The sequence below is a fragment of the Rousettus aegyptiacus genome, unplaced genomic scaffold (genome assembly GCF_014176215.1).
Source record: "Rousettus aegyptiacus isolate mRouAeg1 unplaced genomic scaffold, mRouAeg1.p scaffold_m13_p_5, whole genome shotgun sequence".
In the NCBI taxonomy this organism is placed as follows: domain Eukaryota; kingdom Metazoa; phylum Chordata; class Mammalia; order Chiroptera; family Pteropodidae; genus Rousettus; species Rousettus aegyptiacus.
Genome location: NW_023416308.1, coordinates 74507257 through 74528424, shown reverse-complemented (window position 1 = coordinate 74528424; position 21168 = coordinate 74507257). Strand labels below are relative to the sequence as shown.

Below are 21168 nucleotides of genomic sequence, written 5' to 3'. Positions count from 1 at the left end.
ATTTAATAAATTCTCCTCTAAGTGTTGCTTTTGTTGTGACCCGCAATTTGATATTGTATTTTCACTTTTCATTCAATTAAAAATATTTTTTAATTTCCTTTTATTTCTTCTTGACCCAAGGGTTATTTAGAAGTATGTTGTTTAATTTTCAAACATTTGCGGATTTTCCAGATATCCTTCTTTTGTTGATTTCTACTTTAATTCTGTTGAGTTTACAGAAAATAAATTTCAGTCCTTTTAACTTTTTTGAGATTTATTTTATGGCCCAGAATATATGGTCTGTCTTGGTGAATGTTTCATGTACATGTGATATGTATTCTGCTGTCATTGAATGGAATATTTTACAAATGTCAATTAGATTAAGTTGGTTGATAGTCCTACGTGAATTTCGAGTGATACTTGGAATTAGCTGGAGAAAAGATGGGAATAGACACAGAAGTATGACATTACAAAGCATAGTCTAACCCATTCATTTTTACTTGAGGAAACTGGGACCCAGAGTGATGATGCAACTTGTCCAAAGTCACATACTTGTTTGTGCCAGAGCTACAAATAAAACACAGTTTCCTGAATAGCCTTTAGAGATAATAGAGTTAATCAGGATGTTTTCCCCAGAAGTCATGAACTAAACTGGTCCTGACTTAGATTTTGATGACAGAGAGACAGAAGGGTTTGAAAACCTAGTTTTAGGCTATTGCTTAAATTTACTTCATATTAAATTTACTCCTGTTGGTAGTGTCCCCCACCAACCACTAGTTTAATGGTATATTTTCTTCTAATTTTAAAAGTAGTACGCATTCTTTGTGGACAATTCGGAAGATTTTATAAAGCAGTCTTTTATCTGCCTAAATATATGTGTATTAAAATATTTTATGTTTCTAAAATTTTAGGTCCATTCTAATCTTTAAACTGATTTCTTAATACTTTTCTTTTCTCTCATAAAAGGAAGTACTTCTTGAGATTGATTTATAGTTTTCATTATAAATTTATTATTTCAGACTCATATTTTGGTGGTAGTGTATTCAGTTAAGTAGGTAATTGTAGGGAAACAGGGAACATGTGACTAATTTTGCTTTAGTAATAGAGGTAGGAGATATGGAAGTCAGAAGAGTGTTCACAGGAATTTTCTGCTGCTGGCTTTGGCTATTCTGTCTGTAGAAAGAGAAAGAAGGGATCGCATATTCTATTCTGGTAATCCTTGTCTTTCCCCTCTTGAACCCTCACTTAGTTCTTCACCGCAAAAGCAATTAAAAAATTTTTTCAGCCACAACTCTTTCTGATCAAGCACCTAAATCTATTTTCACTTTTCACAATTGGATACTTTATACTATTTTGAGTTATTTTTTTTTATCTCAGTTCTTCAGTTTTAAAGATTTAATCTGTCCACTTATTAGGTGAAGTTTAATTTTAGGAGGCACTGACTGAAGCTCAAATCAGTTACATTTGAAAGACAGTGGTATGCAAACCTTAATCAAGTAGACATTTAAAGACTTTAGGGATTAGATATTATCTTTAAGCTGTCTCTTTGAAAATAGAGAATATTAATCTTTTATTTTTTTCTAGGACTTTATATATTTAAAAGTACTGGATTGTGTTTTCTTTGAGATAAGAGACTGTATGATACGCCTCTGAATCTCCTGTACTTCAGGAATAGCCTTTCCATAAAAACCTCAAGAAGTATTTGTGGAAAATATGTGTGAATAATGGTGCCTGATCTCATGTGAGGTCTTTGACTAAAGCAGGAAACTCTGAGTTGATTACCTGGTCTGGTGATTTGTGTTCTGCTGACTTGTCAGATACAGCAGCCTATTTTTTAGCACTGACGTGTTCTGTCATAACTGTTGCTCTTTGATCATATTAAAACTTGATTGGAATGAGAAGAACTAATAGTATGTTTTCCTCCTCTCTTAGATTCATGCCCGCAACCAAAATGAAATAATTTTTGGGTTGAATGATGGCTACTATGGTGCTCCATTTGAACAGAAGGTAAGAGGATTTTTCTAGTGTTATAAGTTTATTTAGCGCAGGTGTAACTTGAGTTATAGGGTAAAAAGCACTGTGTAAACAGAATCATGTTTTTAAAGTATCATCGTAAGTTTGTTCTTTAGTGTGGCTTAGGATGAATGCCTTTATTTTGTGACCACCCCAATTCATTTTTTCTAAATCCAGATTGTCTTCATTTTCCTAAAATAATATCTGAACTGATTTTTCTTATTCTGCATAATTCTTTGGGGGTTAAGAAGGAATGGTGACTTTTGATTAAATACAAAACAGTTTTATTAAATGTTTCGGAAAGCTTTTACAACTTTCAGTACATTTAAGAAACTATGAGTCAAGTAATGTCATAGTCAGTACTATCTTTATATCTAAAGGCTATTAGAGAAAGGAGAGGGAAGAGAATCCATATTTACTAAATATCTAATGTCCGTGGTCCTATGCCAGGTGATTCATGTTCTTTATCCCATTTCATAATAACCACTAACCAATGGGGTAAGTGCTTTACATTATTTGTTTTTAGTGATCAGGTTGCTTCATAATTCTTGATTGTCTTAAACGCTGTTGCTAGAATGCTCCATTCATTCAACAGCTTTTTATTGAGCACCTGCTGAATGTCAGCTACTGTGCTCTAAGTGCTAAGGGTACAATGGCGAGCAAATGGATATTTTCCTATTGCCATGGAGTGTATGAAAGAGACAAACACTGATAAAGGAACTTAACAGATAAATATATAAATACAAATGGTGGTAAGTGCTATAAAAGCATGTAGTTAGGACCTCACCTACTCTAGGTCACCTTGGGGACTTGATTTTTAATGTTACAGTCCAGAGGATGAGAGGAAATGAACTATGTAGAGGGAGTCGGGGCTGAGTAAAGAGCACATTCCAGGCAGAGAAAGGTAACATGTTGGAAAGCCATGTAGTGGAAGGGGACATGGTAAGTTTTAGGGACTGAAGGAAGGTCAGAGTGATGAGGGGGAGTGATACAGATGAGGCTGGGGAGGTAGGGAAGGACCACATCATACATAACCTTTTATGGGATTTCATCTTAATAGCAGAGGAGCGTGTTGAAGAATTTTTAGCCTGGTAGTGTTACATATTTGTGATTTAGTAATTTCACTTGCTGTAGTAGGTACTGACAATATATGTGGGAAGATAGTAAGGAGGATCTTGCAGTATATCAGCTAAGAGGTGCTGGGACTTTGGAACATAGGGTTATAGTAGAATAGAGAGAAGATGGATATGAGAAAGTTTTAGGAGGTAAAATCATTAGGACTTGATACGGTTTGAATTAAAGGTATAAAGAAAAAGGAAGTGTTAGGGATGACTTTTGGGTTTCCGGCTTGGGTGAAGTAACTGAGTGGATAAAGGTTCTAAACACTGAGAAAACTAAGGGGTGCTTGAAGGTGACTAGGTTTGTGGTGGAGGCAGATCATGAGTTGAAATTCGACTGTGGACTTTGAGATGCCTTTGAGATATCCATGTGTAGATGTCAGGCATTTGGATATATGAGTCCAGAGTTTAGAGGAGAAAAATGAGTTAGTGATATAAGTATGGGGCTCATGGCAAATAGTCATTGAAGTCATGAGTACAGATAAGTTAGATTAAGAACAGGCCACACAGTGAGAAAAAAGGGGCCTAGTAACCAATTTTTGATGACTTCTAACTTTAAGTCCAAATAGAAGAGGAGCCATTGGAAAAGGTAACTGAGAAGGAGTGGTGAAAGATAAATAAGGAAAAGAGAGTGAAGTCTCTTATAAACACCCAGAGGCCAAAGAAAGAGTTTTTGTTTTGTTTTGTCCTGTTTTGTTTTTGAGGGGAAAGAGTGGTCAAATAAGATGAAAACTGAAAATTACTCATTGGATTTGGCATAATGGAAGCTAAGATCTTGTTTGACTTCTTCAAAACTCAGCTCAAGCTCTGATAAGCTTTTTTCTCCCTTTATTTTAAAGTCCTCATCTCCTGAGATCCTAAAGGTATATCAACACCTTATATATACCTTTTACATAACTCTCATAACTCTTTCTTCCTTTCTAGTCTGTAAGCGTTTAAGGACAGATTTCTGTATGTAATTTTGAATTTCTAGTACCTTTCACAGTTCTCAAGATATGGTATTTGCTTTTTCAAAATGTTTGATTTGATGAGAGAATTGTGGGAATGCTACTGGTGTTGTTTGTAATATCTCATTTACAGGGTTAACCATTGATTAAGTTTCTCCTGCAACTGGGAACCATACAGTACCATGTCTGGCCCATAGGAGTGATAACATTAGTGGCTAGTACCTATTGAATGTTACCGTGTATCAAATACTATTTTAAGAAGTTTATATCTATTATTATATTTAATCTCCCTAAGAATCCTATAGCCAAATATAATAGTGGTTGAAGTTTTGGGTAGGCCAATAATTTACCCCTTCTGTTTCCTCCTGAATTTGGAACAAGTTTAGAAGTAAGACAGATGATAGACAAATAGAGATCAGAATATTGGCTTTATTACTGATAAAACTAATTGGCAAATGTGGCTTAAATTCCGCAACTAAAAGAACTTATATATACTTCCTTCCACATTGAACTGCTCTCCCCGCAAAACAAACAAACCCCAAAACTCAAAAACCACTACCAACAACAACAAAATAAACAAGCAAAACTGGGATCTTCCCCTTGCAGGGACAAAGCCTGATCCTCCACGCCCAAAACAGAATTTATATGTGTTTTAGACAGGCTGCTCCTGAATGGGAGAGGAGCAGAAAGAACTGAGGCAGTCAAGCTAAGTTTCATCTTCCAAGCTCAACAATCAGATAAGGTATTTGCTTGTTCTGGGGAGGGGAGTGAGTGAAGGATACAGAGAAACCGGAAATGTTCTTTTTAGACCCTCTCCTCTGGGAAATGGAGTAGGAAGTTTTTCTGGAAACTTATGTGTCAGGCACTATTCTAAGTGCTTTACACGTTTTACCTTATTTAAACCTCACAATTGTTCCTGTATAGAAGAGGAAGCTGGCACAGAGAAGTTAGTCACTTCCCCAAGATTACATAGCTACTCAATAGCAGAGCTGAGATTCAAGACGAAATGGTCAATATTTATTGAATATAATTGTCATAAGTGGTACATTTTATTGTATAGTCCTTCAGTTAATGCGTTTTGTTATTTGTAAGTCTCACTTATCTTGCCCCTTGTACCAGCTTTCAAATAAACACCTGACATAAAGCCCCCTCCCCTCCTTTTTTTTATAAGAAAGCAGAGTTTCCAGTCAGGATGGCATTGTAAGTGCACACTTTGAGACCCTTTGCTGCACCAGAGAAAAAGCAATGATTGTTGAAATCAGAGAAATTTAAAGAGGGCCTACCTTGCAAATACAAAGAAACAAAAAGCAAGATATAAACATCTTTGAAGCAAATGGAATAGGAACACAAAGAAGTGGGCAGAAACAGAAGCTTTGGGTGAAAGATTTGCCCCTCTGGGCAAATGAATGTCTGATGAGCACTAAAAACTTAGCTAGAGCGCTCTATAAGACATCTTAGAGAAACTGCAGATCTTTAAGTATAATTTAAAAAGGGACAATCTTAAAAGCTAGTGGAAAGGAAATATTACATGAATTAGGCAGACAGCCAGCTTCTCATGTGACTGTTGGGGTGCATCGGAGTTTGGTGTAGCCCCAACGGTAGCGGGGAGGGCGAGGGATAACTACAGCGGTGCAAAAGTGTAGTTAGCATTTTCCCTAGGTTCTTCCTCAAATGAAGGCAGTGAAGAATCACTGGTCATTGAGATTTAATAGTTTTATTAAAAGTATATTTTAGAAAGACAAAGAATGCCCCAAGGAGGCACATGGTCCCAGTGCTCTAACCAACACAAAGGCCACAAAAAAGAGAACCCAGAAGGGCAAAAAGGAGGGCCCAGAAGCATGAATGTTTGCCTTATATTTGGGCTATGATGGGATGGTTCCAAAGGCAAGTCTCAGGTCATTTTGATTGACATCTGGTTGCTATAGAACTTTGCCTATTGCGCATGTGTGTACCTAGAATTCTACTACCATTGGGGTATTCTTTGGGCAGTCTTTAGGCTTTCCCCTTATTCCTTTGTTCTCCCTGTCATGCATGTCTGATTAGCTACCTAACATCATCACAAACAAGAGATGCCAGAAGAAATATATCTTCAAAGTGCTGTTAACTATTAATGTATAATTCTATTTCTAGAAAACTGTCAGTTGAGTGGCAGATAGACAATTTTAAATGCACAGAAATTGAGAGTTTACTATCCACAGACCCTTGATTTTTACTATACCGAATGATACAGATAGAGAAGTGATCACAAATGATGATCTGGGTAGTTACAGCAAGTTTACAGCAAGGTGCATAAAAATGGTTAAAATGTTAGTGAACTGTAAACTAGTAAGCAAACAAAAACTAATATAGTAAGTGTGTATATTTTAGTGTAAAACAAACTAGACCATTGTTATTCAAAGTGGAGTCTGCAGACAAGAACTAGTCCAAGAACTGTCTATCACTAGTCTATGGTGAGCCTAGTATAAAAAGTGAGAGTAAATGTTTCAAAATTTTTATAGCAGTTTGAAATGTGCCTTTTTACTATATTTTACAAAAAAAATCAGTTCACAAGGCATTGAAGGAAAAACAACTGGTATTTCTTCCCCACAGAGAGTTTGAGAAGCATTACTCTAGATAACAATAATAAGATGAGGAAGGGCATTTAAGAAGTTTAAATATTCATTGAGGTCACTGATTTGTTTAGGAGGATAGAGATACTAACTAACTTTAGAATTGCTTAGAAAAATTTGTGGTTAAATGTGCATGTTAAAAATTAAAGATAGCTAGTAATGACTAGAAACAGGATACAGATTTTTAATTAGAGGAAGGAAAGGGAATATAAAGAGCAGAGAACCCTGTCAACTTGATAGGAGACAGAAAAGGAGAACAGAAATGAAAACAAATGGTAAACAAAAACTCGTAGTAGAAATATCGTGGTAGAAATAAGTCCAAACATATTCATAATTACAATAATTGCGAATGGATATCATGTCTGTGTTTCAAATACTTCATGAAGGATTTAAAAAATGCTGAAGCAGCCAGGCTTTGAGAATAGGACTGTGTTTTAAGAATACGTGTTCTATACACTTGTGAAGCAGTAAGGAAAGATGTTTCGAAGCAACTTTTAAAGTAGTGACTAAAATTTTTGTTGAGTTCTTTTTTTTTTTTTTTACATTAGCTATAATCAGAAACACTTTTAATATTTCTGGTGATTATTTGCTATTAATCTTCTCTCTGTCCATATTACTTAAAGTGCCTTCAGCCATTATGGCTCTAAAAGCTAGAATTATTTATTTGCTCAGAACTTTTGACTCTTTATCTGTTTTCCAAAATGTCTTTACTCACTTCATAAAACTGTTGAGTTTTTAGGAACCTAGTAAATGTCTCAACTATATAATACAGTGGATGTTCAGTTTCACTACCAGGAGTGTGTTTAGAAACTAATACATTTGAACGTCTTTGATTAAAATGTACACCGTGGGTTTCAATCCTTTGTTCAGTAACCTCTGCTGGCATCATTAGAGAGTGACATGTTGTTAATTTTATGTAGTAAAATTTTATTTATTTGGCATACAAATGTGGAACTCAAGTATTTAACAGCAGTGCAAAGAGATAATTGAATAAATGATGATGAAAACTTATCTTTAGTTGTAAAAGTGATTCATATTTTTTTTTCCTATCAATAAATATCATGTATCTATTATGTGCCTGTTATTAAACTAGGAACTAATATGAAAAAAACAATGCATTGTTGTAGGGAAAAACCCAGTTCTTCCCTACTGTATTTCTCTTTCTTATATGTCTCCTTTACTACTCACACTTCACTCCCAATGTTTCTGGTCACCGAATATGTCAAGGTTTACCCCCACGCCAACAAGCAATTCTATGTGACACTTGCTGGGTGCCCTACAATGTAGTTCAATTTTAACACTGTCTACTTGGAGATAGTGTCAGATGACAGAGGTTAAGGGTGTAGTCCCACAGGCTGCCTGCCCTATCGCCACTTCAGATGCCAGCTGCAATCCCAAGTTTGTCACCTGTTCTTCTGACCAAACAGCTGTAGATCCAAGGTTCCAACGACCCCCTCCTTGGGTTTGATTAATTTGCTAGAATCGCTTACAGAACTCATGGAAACACATTTACCAGTTTATTAAAGGATTTCATAAAGGATATAGATGAACAGCCAGATGGAAGAGACATAGGGCAAGGTCTGGGAGGATCCCAAGAGCAGGAACTTCTGTCCCTATCAAGTTGGGTATGACACCGTCCCAGTGTGTGTGTTGGCCAACCTGAACCTTGTATTTTTGGAATCTGAAGGAGGCTTCATCATGTCGGCATGATCGATCATTAACTCCATTTTCAGCCCCTCTTCCTTCTCTAGAGGATGAGAAGTGGGGCTGAAAATTCCAAGTTTCTAATCATGGCTTAGTCTTCCTGGTGACCATTCCTCATCCAAGAGCCACCCAACAGAACAGCCTCATTAGAACAAGACACTCGTTTCATCCAGGAAATTACAAGGGTTCCAGGAGCCCTGTGTCAGGTACTGGGCTCAAAGATCAATTATTAGAACAAAAGATGCTCCTAGGCTCTTAACACCCAGGAATTACGAGGGTTTTAGGAGCTCTGTGCTAATAACTGGAGCAGATTATCTGTCTGTCTGTCTGTCTATCTATCTATCTATTATCTATCTATAAAAAATTATTATTTGAGATAAAACACATCTATTCCAGAAGAGCTCTAGTTTATAAATGGCTTTAGTTTGAAAAATTGTTTTTGATATTAGTTATTTGTGTCTTGTAGGTAACACAGGTAAATTATAGCAAACCTTAAATAATTTGAAGAACACCTTAGGAATAGGTTTTTTTTAAAAAAAAATGTTTGGGGATTGTAGAGAAGCAGAAAGAACACTGTTGTAGCTTGAAGTTGAGGTAGATGGAGGTTGATGAGTAAGGCAAGGTGTCTAGAAGAGATGTTTCCTGGGTGGATTTATCTGCTAGGGTGGCAGCTGGGGAAACAGGGAGGATAAGAGGCTGTTGGGACAGCTTTTTATCCAATAAACTGGAATCCTTTCAAGTCCAAGTTCAGGAATTTTGACTTTAATATAGACATGTAAGATTATCTTTACTCGACTTTCTTTCTGCAAGTACTCTCCTTTCTGGGAGGATGCTGACAGCTACCTGGTGCATAGGTTTTGGAGTCAGATAGATGTGAGTTTATTTCCAGGCACTTCTGCTGTTTACCTAAGAGAGATATTGGACAAATTAAGTCATCTTTGAGTTTGTTTTTTCATCCGTAAATGGAGATAACAATTTCTACCTCATCATATATTGTTTTGAGAATTAAAGGTGCTAATGTATATTATAAGCCTAGCACATGAGTAGAGTTCAATAATGAATGAAAACTACTACTCACTAAGTTCTAAACCCTATGATAAGAGGGATGTTTACTATTATGACAGCGTTGTCTCCCTTGCACAATGGCTGGCATGTAGTGCGTGCTCAATAAAAATTTGCTAATGAATTCAGGTGAATGCTTGCTATGTTTTGGACTATCATAGCAATAGTTGAGATTAAAATCTTGAAGGGATATGCTTTTTCTCTCACACACCCTATTTTACCACAGCCCCAACTTTGGGAGTTTTATTTTTATATAACTCATACAGTTATAATAACTCCAAGTTTTGTGTTGTTGGCAAAGTACAAAAAGCATTAGATTGGTAAGAATTCCTTTCTCAGATTAAAAACTGTAGCAGCAGTGTCTTCAGAGTCCAGTAGATGGCAATGCTTTCTCATTTTAGTGGAAAATAATTAGCAGGAGTAGAATCCAACAAAAAAGGATCACATCTTTCTGGAATGAAATTCTCAAGAGATTGAAATAGCAATTTGGTGATTAATTTCACAAATGCTGCCCCAAAACTTCTTAAGTATGTAGTCAAGCTGAGATTTAAGATTTTGGGACAACAGCAAATTTCACGGTCTAAGAGCCAGTACAAATGAAAACTCATTTTATATTTTTCAAGGCTTACTTTTTGGAAAGTAGAAAACCTGAATTCTAATCCCAGTTTTGTTCTGGTACTGACTGTATATTTCTTGAGCAAATCACTTAACCTCTCTTAGTTTTAGGTTCCTTATCTCAAAAGTAAGAATATTCTAATTAGCTGATTAACATTGGAGGGAATACTGGAGTTATCTAGCCCAGTGCCCTTATTGGATGAATGAAGAAACTCAGGCTCAGGGAGCCTATTGAGCTCTTGAAGTGGACGTGGCAAGTCAGTTTCATACTAAAGATGATAACTTAGACATAGCTATAATAATATCATATATGTGTAATATATAATAGAATAAAATTACTACATATTTACTTTTATAGCTTTTACCTTTAAAGATTTGTCTGTAAATTATTTCACTTCATCCTTACGACACCCTCTGAACAAGGTAAAGCATATATTAGTAGTAGTTTTAGCAGTAATAGTAGTAGTAGGAAGAGGAGGAGGAGAAGCAGGCATCTAATAGGTATACAGTACTGGGGAATAAATGAATGGCCAAGATATCAAGAGGAGTTAGTGGCAGAACCAGGATCAGAACACATCTCTTTATTTCTAGATAAGCACTTTCTTCATTATACCATGTCATCTGTATAAAAGTGCTGGATAGATTATTTTTAATCATTTAATTTCTTTTTGAGGTTTCTTCTATCATTTAACTTTATTAACTTTTATTGTGATTAAAAGCTCTTCAAGATATCCTCTTTAACTTATAGCAACTCAGGTGGGCAACTATTAGTATTTTTATTTTCAGGATAAAGTTAAGAGATTTCCATTTCGTTAACTTTATGGAACGGAGAAATTAAAAAGATGGATACTTCCTCTTGCTAGTCAAATTAATGGATGCTAACTTGTTTCCAAAGCAGGTTCCACTTAGTACACAAGCAGAATGTTCAGAAGTGGGGATTAAGTGTCCCAAATAGCCTATGTTTTAACAACAGAGAAAGGGCTATGGTATAATTTCTGTCCAGGTCTCAAGGAAAAATTGGAAAAATCACAAAAATAGCTCATTTCTACACATATCCTATTCAGCCCCCTTCCCCCCTCCTCTAGCCCCTTACAAATTAAAAGAAACAAAGACTAGATAAATCCTCAGGGACAGTTTTTAATAGCTGCCTGTTTTATAATAAAACATCTAGGTATCTGAGCTCAGATTACATCTTGGGTAAAACTTTGTTTCTGAATTATTTGAGCTGGTGTGATATCCTAGTTACAGTATTACACCAGGTAGATATAAAGCTTTTTTGAAAACTACTATTGCTAATTTTCATTTTCTGAGTACCTACCTACTTTATCTCAGACACTATGCCAGCTACTTTACATGTTTTTATTTAATCTGTGTAACAGCTCCACAAGGTAGTTATCCTCATTTTATAGGTAAAATACCTAGAAGAGAACATTAAACTACTGACCCAAGGTTATATAACTAATAAGGTAGCAGATCTATGATTCAAACCTAGGTCTGACTAATTCAGAGACCTTGACATCTCTACATTTCTTCCAAATTCATATAGCATGTCAAAGTACCAAGTCTCTATCTTTAGATTTCATCAGAAATATCTACTATTTGCATTGTGAGAATAAAATGATAAAGTACATGAGAGAGTGCTTTGAATAGTATAAAGTGAAGTACTGCACAGACTTTGGATATTTATTATTGCGGAGTGGGCATGTAATGCTCATGTGGCCATCAACCCACTGAAATCCACAAAAGTTCTATACATTAGTCATTATATTTGGCTTCCCTCTAAGTCTCTCTTCCCCCTTCTCTTGGATCAAATTAACTTCTGACAGATGTTTGGAAAATCATTTTATCCTGTAATTCATATTTATAAATCCTTCTGCTGCAGTGTGGTCTTCATTCTCTCGCTTCATTGAAGTCAGAGAATAATCTGGGAAAATGCCACATTTCCTGTTATGAATTTGGAGGCTCTTCTCTTAGCATAATTTTTGAGCTTTTTAAAATTTTAATACTAGAAAATTCAAAGCTAAGCATGGTTCTTTGTATAAATATTTTAGATTTTTGTAAAGTAAATAGAAACAGAGTTCTAGACTCATTCTAGCTAGGGGATTCAGAGAGTTTAAAATTTTTTGTTTAAAATTTTAAAAACTAGTTTTTTGGGTTTTTTTTTTTTTTTTTTACTACTCTCTCTTAGATTCATGATGAAAGCATTCTTGACTTTCCCTTACTTCCTATAGTTTTGGTTTAAACTGTTTGTTCTTCTGCAAAGCTGGGAATCCTTTCTTTTATCTAAAGTCTCTTCACTAATGCTAGTTAACATGATGTCATTGTTGCCTTTTCTTCTTTTACTTCTCTCTTCTCTCGCAGTTATAGCAGTTATAGTAATTTGTATATGCATCTTTCCCCTCTTAGGGTATAAGCTCTTTCAGTACTCAGGTTCTGTCTTACTTTCTAGCCCCAGGATTTAGCACAGATTTTGCTTAGTAAATATTTTTTATGAGTGGATGAAGTCTACTAGGATCACATATTTCCTATCTCTATTCTAAAATATGCTTTTCACTCAAAGGATGACTACTTTATCAGAGTCACTTTCAGTCTTCTCATCAGGGAGTTTCATTAATGACTTTTAGTCCACTTTATACCTGACGTTTGTGACTATGATTATTTTTTGAGGGTTGTTTGAAAGACTGAAGTATGAACAAGAATCTATTCATTCCTGTTGACTTTAATTTAAAAAAAAGGAATTGATTTTAGTTTTAGGATCTGTATACCTTTCCTTAATAACACTATTCTTATTTCTCATTGGTTTGCACTGTTTTGAGGGAGAAGAAAACATCCTCTGTTGCCTCAAACCTTGACCAAATCTGGGGAAGTATACATATTCACCTCCAATTCGGTGTTGAGAAGAAGTCTTGCCCCTCCCTTCCTTAATAGCTCAGCATCTGGACTTTGTCAGAGCTCAGAGGTGGAGGTTGTCCAAGGCTTGAAGGTGCTTGACAGAGATACTTGGACAATTTTTCTGAGTTTTAACTTGGCTAACACATAAAAGTATATTAATGTCCAAGTGAACATATACACATAGGAACACAGGCTCTATTGATTCATTAGGTAGCTATTTTAGGAGTAGTTGTACAAATAAATACTATATTTTTAAAAAGTATACACATTGCATCTGAAATGTGCTCAACTAGTAGAATGAGCCATGGCTTTCTTTTTTCTTGCCCATAGTAATTTCTTATTATACTTAAGTAGAAGAAGGAATGCTTGCAAAGCTCACTTACAGTTTTAAGAATAACATCTAGAACACTGACATACTTGCTGGGAAAAGCTTTTGATGGAGCCTGTAATTTGTTGTCCTTAGCCTTCTACTTGGGTTTTCTGTCTTCTTGTTAACATGTTGTATGAGATCCCTCCCAAGCCTTCCTCTCCAGTCTGTATTTTCATATATCTAGACTTGTGTCAGATTGTTTCAGAAACACAACACTCTACAAGTCTCAAACTGAGCTCATTTCTCCTCCCCCTTTCAAAAAAGCCCCGTCTTTCTGTTGTGTTCCTTAGTTCAGTGAATGATAGTACTGCTATCCATCCACTTTCTTAAGTTAGAACAGGGAAGTCATCCTGATAACCTCCTCTCCCTTTTTTTGAATCACATTTTTGAATCACCGCTGATGGTGCCTGCTAAATATCTACTTCTTTTCAGGTTCTCGATGTTGTAGCCAGATTTATCTTGCTTACATGCTGATCATTTCAGAGTAATTAATGAATGACTTGTAAGACCTTGCTGTGAACGGCTTCCGGATTTCTAAGCATCTCACCCATAATACTTGCTTATGCTAAAATTTATCCACCTCAGTTTTAGCTTAGATCCTATTTTCATAGAATGATTTCCTGTGAATATCCCCTAAGTCCAGTTTAGGTAGCCCTCTGATATTCTCCTAGAGCACCTTGCATTTCATTTTCCTTGGGACTGACCCTTATCCTATTATGTTCTGAATGCCTATTTGCGCATCTTTTTTTTCTTATTAGAATGTAAGCTGTGTTAGGGCAGAAATAGTGTGTCTTCATCACTAATTTAGCCTTAGTACTTAGCATTGTACCTGGCATATATAATACTTTAATAAATATTTGTCGAATGAGTGAATGAAGCTTCTGTAGCAGCAGATCATTAAAACTTCTATTGCGATGCACTACATGGTTGTCTTCAGTTGCTTAGCTTGTTACTCAGAATTCTAGTTCTCTATGTTTAAGTAGTTTCTGACCATTTCTACATAGACACCTGTCATTTGTAAATTATTTGTACTTTAATGGAACTCTTTTTCTCTCCAGGCTTGCTTTTCCCTTCCAATTTTCCACATTTTTATTAACTATTTTCCCATTTATCCAGGCCTCAAATCTTGTAGTTAGGTTTGATTGATTTCTTTTATCCACTCTATTCAGTCACTAGACAATTTTGACTCCTTCTTTGAAATGACTCATGTCCATGACTACTTTTCCATCTCCTTTGCCATAATCCAAGCTCAGATGGGCACCCCCAGAGGACTGATTACTGCACTAGTTTTCTAGTGGGCCTATGGACTCTAGTCTTTTTGTATCCATTCTGTCGTCTTCACCAATGCCTGATTAATCTTCCTAAAGCATACTTTCATTTGGGTCATATAGAGTAACTGCTCATGTGTCCAAATCTCTAATCTGATTTACTCCTCTTCATCAGCCTATATTCAGTCAGCGATGTAGTACTTTTGTTTCTATAGCTGCTTTTATCACACCCCCTTCCCATTCTTACCCTTCTCACCGCCCCCCTCCCTCCTTCCCTGTCTGTCTTTTTTCATAGTTTGAGCTCTCATTACCTTTAGTGTGGAATTTTTAAAATAGTCTCCAAATTGGTATTTGGACTTTCTGCATCTTCCAATTCATCGTAGTTGCCATTACCAGAGTAACCTTCTTTATGTGTAATTCTCATCCTTACCATACAGTGTCAGAAATCTTTCATGAGTTCTTACTGACCAAATGTTGTCTTTGCTTTTTAGCATGGCATTCAAGGCTTTCTGTGCCCTGGCCCACCCAACCTACTTATTCGACCTTATCTCCCACTGTTCCAAGTAATTTCCACATCTCTGAAGCTGAGCAGATTGGACCACTATTTAATTTTTTCTGAATGCAGTTTGTGTCTTCCCACTGTCATGTTTTGGCTAAAGGTGTTCAGTGTGGGACTTTCCTTCACTGCCATTCAGTTTTTCAGTACTTCTTAATCTATCTCAAATACTGCCACGCCTTGCAAACTTTGATGTTCCTGCTTCTACTAGATGGAATCTTTACTGCATTAGAACTCCTGTAGCTTTTTAAAAAGACCTTTCTTATGCCACCTTTGCATTTCGACTTCACTTGGAAACTTAACTGGCTTGTATGCTTTTATAAGGATGGTAGCAATCACCTGACACCCTCTATGTATTAAGTGTTTAGTAAACACTGAAATGAGTAAGTATATGTATAATACTATGCTGTATAATCAGTTATCTTGTCAACTTGATTATTTCAGCATAACTTGTAGTATTAATAAAGGACAGTCTTATGATGGTTATGGCAGCGAAGGACTCAAGATGTACAGTAACATGTTTTAAAGGTTGACTCATCCAGTGATCATTAGGGGGAACCAAACTACAGTTCCACATGTGTTTTTGTGTGCCCTGAGAGCTGAGAATCATTTTTACATGTGTAAAGAATGTGAAGGAAAAAACAAAGAATATGTGGCAGAGATGACATGGGGCTTGCAAGACCTAAAATATTTACTATCTGACCATTGACCAGGAAAGTTTGTTTACTGCTGATCTGGAAACACACCTGATCATCTGCCTAGAATTACTCCTGCTATTGGATATGTGAAATTATCTGCTTCTTTGAACAGTTTAATAGGTACTCACCCAGACCAGTGCCTGTTCCCTTCCTTGAAAAAGAATGGTTAAGCCTGGCTTCAGAAGAATTTTGAGTGACGTGTAAATCTCCTCTGGGCTCTTTGGCTCTTGGCAGTATCTCACAGAGATAACCAGATACAAATGAGCCGTTTCTTTCCATTATAATCTTTCATCAGAGGTCTGTCAGGATTGCACATCTGGTGAAGTTAGATGTCATTCAGAACAAGGCTCTTAGCGTATTTCAAGAATGATAATTGCTAAGTGGCAGCTGAAGCAGAAGGATTTAATAATGTCCGTAAGTTGCCTTAAATGTACATGGACCCAGAATTTTAGAACTGGAAAAGGTCTTAGAGATCAAGTAGAGCATGGTCATTAAAAACATGGGCTGTGGAACCAGACTGTGTGGCTCTTCTACTTAATCCTCTTTGTGGCTCAGTTTCCTCACCTTTAAAGTGGGGATAATAATAGTATCTGTTTCACAGGGTAATACGCTACCCTTAGCATATTAACGTTTAAGTATTAATATTAACATGGAAAACCACTGCTTGGCATGCTGTAAATGCTCATAAATGTTTCCCTTGTGTCTGTTGTTGTCATTTAAAAATTTTTTTATTAGTAGTAGTCTCATCTCATTTTATAGTTAAAGAAACTGAGGCCTAGAGGAGTTAAGTAATTTTCCTCACTTCCACGAGAGGGAGAGTGGATTAAAACCTTTCATTTGAATGCTCTTTCCCTGCTATAATATGTTGCTTTTAGTTGTGTTAGTGGGTGTGGATGAGTTTTTAATAGGAAAAAAATGTTTGGTAGCTTTTTGAAAAGTTAAGTGGAATGTTATTAATCATTTCTCCTGAGAATCTTAAATCTACTTCTAGTGTTTTTAATTATTTTGGATTTTGTAGTTTTTTAAAGACAATCTCTTGTCTCTATATCCTCATCTGCCCTCGTGATATGTAGATTATTTAATAGCTATATCTTTACTGAAACGAAAGGAACTCATGTAATATAAAATTAACCATTGATATGTTCAGAATTTTGTGCAACCATCACCACCTCTATCAAGTTGCATAACATTTTCATCATCCAAAAAGAATATCCCATACCCGTTAGACATTCACTCTCCATTTCGCCCTCTCCAACTCCCTGGCAAACACCAGTCTGCTTCTGTCTCTATGGATTTACCTGTTCGGAATATTTCATGTAAGTAGAATCATACAATATTTAACCTTTTGTATCTGGCTGCTTTCACTTAGCAGAATGTTTTTTTAGGCGTATCCATGTGTAGTATGTATCAGTATTTCTTTTCATGGCTGAATAATAGCCCATTGTATGAATATGCCATATTTTCTTTATCCGTGTATATAGATGGATGTTTGAATTGTTTCTACCTTTTGGCTATTATGAATAGTGCTGCTATGAACATTTGTGTGCAGATATTTGTCTTAGTACCTGTTTTCACTTCTTTTGGGTATATACCTCAAAGTGGAATTGCTGGGTCATATGGTAATTCTGTTTAACTATTTTAGGGATTGTCAAACCTTTTTCCACTGTGGCTGACCATTTTACATTCCAGCAGCAATATACAACGGTTCTAATTTTTCCACATCCTTATTAACATTTCTTTTTTCCTTTTTTCCCCTAATTTTAAAAATTCTTTCTTTCTATCTATCGATCGATCGATCGATCGATCGATCTATCTATCATCTATCTATCTGTCTGTCTATCTATCTATCTATTCACCTATTCTAGTAGGTATGAAGTAGTATCTCATCGTGGTTTTCATAGTGACCAACGATGTTTAGCATCTATTCATGTTCTTATTGGCTATTTTTATATCTTTTTTGGAGAAATGTCTCTTTAAGTTCATTGCTCATTTTTTAATTGGTTGCCTTCTTATTGTTTGAATTGTCAGAGTTCTTTGGGTATTCTGGATATGAGGCCTTTATCAGATACATGATTTGCAAATATGTTTCTCCCATTTCATTTTGTGGGTGGTTTTTTCACTTTCTTTAGAGTGTCTTTTAATGCATAAAGTGTTTTTAATATTGTTGCTCGTGCTTTTGGTGTCATATCTAAAAATCCATTGACAAATCCATGGTTATGTAGAGGTATCCCTGTGTGTTTTCTTCTAATAGTTTTATGATTTTAGCTTTTAAAATTAGTCTTTGATCCATTTTGAGGTAAGTTTTGTATATGGTGTTAGAGATGGACCCAACTTCATTCTTTTGTGTGTGGCTAGCCAGTTGTTTCAGCATCATTTGTTGAACACTATTCTTTTTCCATTGAATAGTCTTGGCACTTTTATCTAAAATCAATTGACTATAGATGTATGAGTTAATTTATGGATTCTTAGTTCTGGTCCATCAAACGACATGTCTGTCTTTATGCTAGTACCACGCTGTTTTAATTACTGTTGGCTTTGTAGTAAGTTTTGAAATTGAGAAGTGTGACTCCTCCAGTTTGTTGTATTACATTGATTGATTTTCGTTTATTGAACCACACTTACATACCTTGGATAAATCTCACTTGTTCCTGGTGTATAATTTTTTAAAAATTATTTTTTATTGTGGTAAAATACACACAATATAAAATTTTCTATTGTAACTTATTTATTTTTTAAATTTATTTTAATTAGTTTCAAGTATACTAATTAATTAGACTCCATCGTAACATTTTAAGTGTACAGGTTAGTGGTATTAAATATGTTTGTACTGTTGTGCAACCATAACCACTGTCCATCTCTAGAACTCTTTTCATCTTATAAAACTGAAACTCTCTACCTATAAAGCAATAATTTCCTAGCTCTCCAAGCTCCTGACACTTCTTACTTTCTATTTCTATGAATTTGACTGCTCTAGGTACCGTATTTAAATGGAATCATACAGCATCTGTCCTTTTGTCACTGGCTTCTTTTACTAAACATAATATCCTCAACAGTCACTCATATTAGAGTGTGTGTCAGAATTTCTTTCCTTTTTAAGGTTAAATAATATTCCATCGTGTGAATTTACACATTTTGTTCATCCATTCATCTCTTGCTTCCATCCATTGACTATTGCGAATAACACTGCTATGAACAATGATGTAAAAAATATCTCTTTGAGTCTTTGCTGTTAATTTTTTTGGAATTGCTGGATCAGGTTGTACAAGCCTTTTAATATGCTGCTGCTGGATTAGCTTTGCTAGTTTTCTGTTGAAGATTTTTGCATCTGTATTCATAAGGGATATTGGTGTATAATTTTCTTGTGATGTTATTGTCTGGCTTTGGTATCAGTATAATACTGGCCTCATAGAATAAGTTAAATATTTCTTCCTCTTCCATTTTGGGGCAGACTTCGAGAAAGATTGGTGTTATTTATTTATTTTTAAATGATTTGTAGAATTCAGCAGTCAAATCATGTGGTCCTGGGTGTTTTTTCCTGAAAGTTTTATGTTTGCCTTTTTACTGATGTGATGACTTTGTTAAATTAACATTTGTTAAGTGAAGTATAGAGTGCCAGATGGTGAGCCATAATTCAACAGCAGACCACAAGAGAAATTGAAATAGAGAAGTTTATTACTCACAGATCCTGGAGGAATTACAGGATATGTCTCAAGGGGCCACATGGGGAAGTCAAGGCAGAGTGCAGACCGAGGCAGGACCTGGGTATGTGCCTTGATTAGTGTCTGTGGGTGGAGTGCTTTGGGATTCCCAGGCCAGGGCTGGATCAGTTATTTCAAACCAAAAGAGCAGGGTTTTAGTAGTCTCCGTGGGAAGCAGGGGAGACTGTTGATCACCAGTCATATCGAGAATGTATATTTGAGACTCTGTGGGTTTCTATCTAGGGCATGCACTTGCGTGAAAGGTCTAATGCTAGTTTAAGGTCCTTGTAGGCTGCTTGGCCAAATAAAATGGATGATGAGGCAACAATACCATGGAGAAGCTTAGCTAACCTCTACTCAATTCATAGGTCTGTTCAGATTTTTTCTTTCTTCTTGAGTCATTTTGGAGAGTTTTTGTGTTTCTAGGAGTTTCCATTTTATGTAGATTATCTGATTTGTTGGCATTCAATTATTCATAGTATTCTTCTATAATATTTTTTATTTCTGTAAGGTTGCTGATAATATGCCTATTTTTACTCCTGATTTTAGTTATTTGAGTGTTCTCTTGGTCAGTGCATAGTTACTTTTGTCTGTCTTTTCAAAGAACTAACTTTTAGTTTTGTTGATTTTATCTATTGTTTTTATAGTCTCTATTTCATGTATTTCTGCTCCAATTTTTATTATTTCCTTCCTTCTTGCTTTTGGTTTAGTTTATTCTTATTTTCCTAGTGTCTTAAGGCGGAAGTTTAGATTATTGATTTGAGGTCTTTTTTTTTTTTAATGTAGATGTTCGCAGCTGTGAATTTCACTGAGCACTTACTTTTACACTGCATCCCATATGTTTTGATATGTGGTGTTTTCAGTTTTATTCATGTCAAAGTATTTAATAGTTGATATACTTGTGATTTGTTCTTTAATTAGCTCATTGTTTAATAATGCATTATTTGCTTTGCAGTTTGCAAATTTTCCAAATTTTCCAAAGCTATTGATTTTTAGTTTTCATTCCATTGTGGTCAGAGAAGATACTTTGTATGATTTCAGTTTTAAAAAATTTATTGAAGCTTATTTTGTTGCTGAACAGATGGTTTATCCTGAAGAATGTTCCATTTGCACTTGAAAGAGATGTGTGTAGGCTCTTGTTGGGTAGAACATTCTGTATACATCTCTTAAGTCTGGTCGACTTATAGTATTGTTCACATCTTCTGTATCCTTGTTCATTTGTTGTATGGCTGTGCCACCCTCTGTTAAAAATAGGATTTTGATGTCTCCAACTATTTCCCCTTTAGTTTTGCTTCATATATTTTGTTATATGTTGTTAGGTACATATATGTTTATAATCATTTCTATCTTCTTCACCCTTTTTTCATTATATAATGTCCTGCTCTGTGTCTTGTAACATATTTTTATCTTATAGTTTATTTGTCTGATATTGGTATAGCCAGTCCAGCTCTCTTTCGGTTACTGCTTTCCATTTGTTCATTTTCAACCTATTATTGGTTCTAAAGTTCATCTTTTATAGGTAGCATGTAGTGGATTGCCTAAAAAAAATCCATTCTGCCAACCTCTGCCTTTTAATTGGAGTGTTTAATCCATTTATTCAGTATAATTACAGATACAGAAGTAGTTCTGCCATTTTTCT

General features: G+C 35.4%; 1 protein-coding gene across 4 annotated transcripts in view; it reads left to right on the top strand.

The window, feature by feature from the left end:
- The window catches only part of UVRAG (UV radiation resistance associated), a 249482-nt gene that overhangs the window by 40601 nt on the left and 187713 nt on the right, over positions 1–21168 (top strand). For all 4 annotated transcript variants that reach the window (XM_016161480.2, XM_036221513.1, XM_016161481.2 and 1 more), the window contains one exon: positions 1912–1986. In XM_016161480.2, coding sequence (XP_016016966.2) covers positions 1912–1986 — 75 coding nt within the window. The remainder of the gene's footprint in view (positions 1–1911; positions 1987–21168) is intronic.